General features: G+C 42.4%; 1 protein-coding gene across 1 annotated transcript in view; it reads left to right on the top strand.

Moving 5' to 3' along the window:
• The window catches only part of LOC102679506 (maternal protein pumilio-like), a 62,324-nt gene that overhangs the window by 5,575 nt on the left and 50,899 nt on the right, over window positions 1–5,850 (top strand). Inside the window, 1 exon segment of the mRNA XM_031513107.1 lies at window positions 3,508–3,640. Within this exon segment, the coding sequence (XP_031368967.1) occupies window positions 3,508–3,640 (133 nt within the window).

Genomic DNA, 5,850 nt, shown 5'->3' with positions numbered 1-5,850 from the left:
CTCTCTCTCTCTCTCTCTCTCTCTCTCTCTCTCTCTCTCTCTCTCTCTCTCTCTCTCGTTCGATATCCCTTCGTCTCGATCTCTCGCTTGTTCACCCTCGTTTTTCGCCTCCCCGATTCTCCGTACAACGCAGTTGCGGCTAACGTGCAAAAGTGCTTCTGCTGCTGGTGCTGGCCGATTCGAATGGATAGAATTATATCATTCTCGTCTAACGAACGAGAAACGACGACGGCACATCGTTTTACCTTCTTTTTCTCTTTCGTTTCCTTGTTTCCCTCTCTTTTTCCTTCTATTCTCTGTCTTCGCTGAACGTGCAAAAGATTTCGCTGACCGGTTTCATGGAACGGAATACTACCATTTTCGCTCCGCTAACAAATGAACTTCGAATGAACGGAAATTATCACTTTTTTCTTGTTTGTTTTTTTTTTTTTTTTATATATATCATCCGTAATTCCTCGTTTATCATCTAATGCATTTAGGATGCACGAAAATATTCCGAACAGCTTATATATAGTATAGAATCAAGAAGCTTTCCTCTTCGAAATTCCCCTTTCGAGGATCGGGAAAATTTGCGATGGGTTTTCTCTTACTCGTTCGTTCGCTTTTCGACCTCTTCTCTTCTCTTTCTCCCCATAGTCGTGCTTAACGTGCAAAAGCGTCTCTGCCGGCCGGCGACGCGGTCGATACTCACGGCGTATCGCCCCCGGTTGACCGAGCCTTACCCTTAGCCTTACCTTACCGAACCTTTAGACGTATCTTCCGTTCATCCTTCCATTCCATAGCTTTGATTCACATTCTCATTCGTGCACGTTAAGGAGAATCTGGCTGTGGTTTTAATAATACCGCGAAATTCATCGTGACAGAAAAGAACAATGGAAGTCGTCGATGTATCGTAGCCTGGCTCGACCATGTTTTCTTTGTATAAAAATTTCTATGTACTCGGAATGACGCGAAAATTAATATAATCCAACGTCTCGACGATTGAAGAAAAAAGAAACGATAGAAACTTTCCACTGTGTGAAGCGATGCGGCAATTTTTATACGACTTTCAAATTTTTTTTTCCCCTTCATTATTTTTGCGTCGCCCTGTATTTTGAAGAAAGAGGTCGTATCGCATGACGGCACGTGTCGCGCAATCTGGGAAATCAGCGACGTAACTTTAATACGTTCCCGACTAACTAAGCAGGGAACGCGTTCGAACGTCATCGATGCATACGAATGCATACGAGAACATTGCACGCCAAGTCCTCTTGGAGAGCACTTTAACCACCGTTGTGGTCAGCAACGATGACAGCATCAATGTTACATGCAGGAGAGAGAGAGATAGGGAAGGGAGAGAGTAAAAAATGAGAACCGATGGAATGGAACGAAATGCAAGTTGGGGGGGGAAAAAAAAAAAAATTATTCCGTAAGATGATGCAAACGAAGATTCGCTTTCCAATTTGACATGTATCGAACCTTCCTCACTCGTACACTCCTTTGATTATTCCACGTTTTCTCCCGTGGGATTTCTAACCGGTTTCTAAACTCGTACGACCCGTTCGATTTTTTTTTTTTTTTTTTATGTTTCCTTTTATCCGCCGATTTGTTGAACTAGGTGAAAATCGTACGAGCCTTGGCTAAGAATCAGGACTCGAAATTTTATATAGAACGTTTTCTCGCGTGACTATATTTCGTTGACGCGTGAAACGTTTCTTTATCGTTTTATTTTTCTGCGGTTTACATGTGAAACGATACATGCGGAAAATTGATAACTATTAATTCGCTGCAAAGGACACACGCTAACATTTTTTTTTCCACGACAGGAAATATAATTAACGCGATTGTCGATCCATCGCAGACGATAAACAGCGTCGTTTGATATTTCGTGGTTCGCGTATATTCGAGTTGGTATACCTACTCGGTGAATGACGCACATGCTATTGTACGTGATATCGTTTGCTTGATCAATAAAATATAAATATCGCGTGTTTGTACATGTATGTATATATATATATATATATGTATCCGAAACGCATCGGCTTCGTCGTTGGAAAAATGAAATTTCATGAAATTTCGAATCATGTTTATTCCCGCGCTCCTTTTCTTTTTTTTTTTTTCCAACGTCACGCCGATGAATCATGTTGTTACACCTAGAAGACTCGTGTTGCGTCTTCTTGATGTACCGGTTAAATAATCTGGCGCAACGCGCGATTTGTCGGAGCAAGTGTGAAACATTGGCTTGGAAGCATCGCCGATGCGGTAATGTTGCGATACCACGCGTTGCGTATGTATACACTCGATCTCTTGATATCATTTTACCAACTACGCATATCAGAATTGAATTCACCGAGAACCGATTCACCAAACTTGTGAAACCGCGTGTACTTGCAAATATCGCGATTTAAATGACCGATGAAAACGTATATATATATATATATATATATATATATATATGTGTGTGTGTGTTTATATACATATATACGTTGGCGAAACGATAATTATATATGAGAGTTGTTAAACCGATTCTCGAAGAATTCAGCAATAGGGGAAACGTTCGATTGGAACGTTTATATAAATTTCGAAGGAACGGAGAGGTTGACGTCTCACGATGAATAGTTTACCCGATGAAAAGAAGGGACGTGAAAGAAGAAAACGGGGCGAGCTTCGAGCTGAATCGAAACTCCCCTCTTCGGTACTTTCATTTAACGATCCGTAGACCGGGCGCGAGTGACGATGCGGACGAAAATGCATCGAGACGCCCGCACTCTTGAGCTGCACTGTCACCATCGCACGTGCAGTATACCTGCATCTAGGATCCCGCAATCTGCGGACGATGCTTCCCTCCATCCCCACCGCTTACTCCTGGTTACGTCACTGACCTCCAGTTAGGTGAGGTCGGGAACAGTGCAGCAGAGTTCAGGTCACGACGGAACATAACGACTCGTCTCTGTTTCCGATTCCAATCTTTTCCCTGCCTCTCCATCGGGATTTACTTACTTTTTCGCGCCAAACTTTGCGATTCCGGCCAACTCGCCGGTCGAAAGAGAGAAGCCGGTATCGATACTTCTAGTTCCCTTCTAGAAAACTAACTCAATTTTTGACTATTGACAGTGCACAGAGTCTTGTCATATCTTTGGTACACTCTGCTGTAATAAAAAATGGAAATTATAATCTTCGTAAAAAGATGTAAAGGTACAAAAGAAGACTGGCCTCTCGAAACAACGAAAGGTATATACACACGTTTTTTTATTCCATTAATAAAAAAAAAAAAAAAAAAAAAAAAAAAAAAAGGTGCATGTGCAGTGTATCAAGCCGGTTGATCAACTGTACACGATAATATATATGCTAATTTTAAGCGGATCCCTGTAGTTCGTTAGTGTAATTAATACGATCGTTTCGCATTCGTATCTTTCACTGCACAAAGCACCACCAAGCTCTTGGGAGTTTCGTGTCAGCACGCGCCACGTTTGAAAACGTGTTCACTGACCCCGTGGACTTACGACCCGTTTTCTCATATTGTTTCAGATCGCTCCCTCGGCAAAAAAGCTTTGGGGCGTGGACGAGGGCGGCTCCAAGGACGAAGGGGGTGTAAAAGGTGGTGGGATACTTCACCTGGGCGACCACCAGATGTGGCGAGACTCCACCTGGAGCACCTCAGGTACGTTTCCTCACCACGTTTCCAATGATGTTTGCAACGAACAAAACTTTCAAGAGCGCGCCCTCTATATCTCTATATCGTATTTACGCGTTTCATAATTATATTGCAGTTTCTATTACTTTCATTGAAACACACGCGGAAACGCGCTCGGCTCATTGACTAACCGCAGCGAGTACACACTATCGGCGTGCTATCGAGCGTACTGACACGTATCAATGACAATAGGGCTGAGAATATTTGGAATAGGGGGTTTCGAGATGGGGATAATCCATGAACGGGGTTAATCGGAATCGATAATTCATGGATGGCAGACATTAACGCCTGACCATTCTACGTACGTACACCCGTTGCATCCGTACCTTATCTTTCCTACGTGCGTTTGAAAAAAATTAGAGATGACCCTTGTCGTGTTTATTAATTATTGCCCATTAACAGCTTAACGCTATCTCTTCGTTTTTTTCGTTCATCTCAAGTTCAATGTTTCGATGAAGTTTACACTGATCTGACCCAGTCGGCTCGTACGTACGACCGGACGCTTTCAATCTTTTGCCGCCTTTATGCGTTCCGATCCAACCGATCATACCACCGTTAAAGCCCTTTAAATCCCTCGAAATATCCCGATTTCACTCCGCGTTCTTGTGACGCGGATTTAAACGCGAGCTCTAAATCGATATCCATTCGGTCGATATCATTCACGATTGATCGTTACATAATAAGTCAATCGACTTGTGCGCGCTAATTTCCTCTCGAAAAAGAAAGCCGCGTGTCGTTAAAAAAGAAACGAGATCGCGTTGCGTGAGTCAGCCAACCGATGGAACACGATGCGTTACTTGTTTGAGAAATATTTATTCGCGATAAAATTTTATTTATCGGTGATTTTCGGAATTATATCTTTGTATAAATATATATATTTCTTTTTTCGCGAAAATTTCAATTCTCTCTTCGTACGGATCACTCTGGATCTTAATTTTTGTACCCGAGTGTCACTTTCTCGAGACGTATTGATAGCAATTTAAAAGATATTGAGCTTATTAGTTCAGGTATTCGAGCATTGGCTTCTCTCTAACTGTATTTAATAAGAGCAACGACATCGTTGAGCTGGTTTCTTTATCTTCAATATTACGAGATGCAAAAGAAGGTGTGTGATAATTTGAAAAAATTTATTTCGTTTATTTCGGTATAAGCTCTATTTTTTAACGCAATGATGTATTGGATATATTGCGTAAATAGCTATTATTTAGAACCGTGACATATTAAAAAAAAAAAGAAAAATAACGAGCCGATTCCGATTAACACCGTATCCTTTTGTCGTTCGGAGCAAAACGCGCGCGCCTTGTCGGCGATCTTCGAAGGTCCTCGACGGGTGACGTAGAATTCTCTGAACGTGTTCGATACGTGTTTCAATCCCCGGTAAAATTAGAGAGAAAGATGAATCATATAAAAAGTTTGACTTACAATCATACACTATATCACATTCCTTGGTTGGAGGATGCAACGAAATGCGAGAGCGATACCGTGTGTTTTACGTCGTGCGCGCTTATTGATTGGTACAGCGCCGAAAGAACAATATATAGAGACGAAAGTAGAAATACTTGTGTCTCCGCAGCTTCGAGCGGAATGTCAATAATCGATACTCTACCAAAACAGATCTCTCCTAACTGTTTGCTTTTACGAAAACCAAGGAAATCTACAAAGTCCATCCCTCTTCTCTCTCTTTCTCTCTCTTTCTCTCTTTCTCTTTCCCCCTTGCTTTTACGATCAATCGATATCACCCAGGCTTCTGGTATTTTCGAGCCTGGTGTTACGAACTTCTCTATCTCTTTAACCCCCCCAGAATCGTTTTAAAGTTCTCGTTACAGTCTAATCCAGACGAGTCCGTCTTTCTCCGCTCGGCTAGTATTTAGATTTCTTCCTGCTTATTTTATAGCCGTTTCGTGTCGTTGGAGAAATCGTCAGAATTTCTCGTCAATTAAACGGATTACCGTGGTAATTGGTAGAAGCGCGGATGGTAAGGAGAAATGGAGTGAGAGGTTGGAAAGGTTGCGCGGGGTTCTTTCTCATTAAACGGAGCCTTAAGTCGTACAGGGTTGTTGCGCGAGGGCGATGGTACCGCGGCAGTGTTCTGTGTATGCAATGTATGCACGAAACACCTGATTCTCGCGACGGCATGTACCGGCTTCCATGTGCACGCGGCCCGAGTTTGCATGTGT

This window comes from Apis dorsata, unplaced genomic scaffold, assembly GCF_000469605.1.
Source record: "Apis dorsata unplaced genomic scaffold, Apis dorsata 1.3 scaffold_579, whole genome shotgun sequence".
In the NCBI taxonomy this organism is placed as follows: domain Eukaryota; kingdom Metazoa; phylum Arthropoda; class Insecta; order Hymenoptera; family Apidae; genus Apis; species Apis dorsata.
The sequence above is the reverse complement of the archived record's forward strand: the minus strand, read 5'-3'. Positions and strand labels throughout refer to the sequence as shown.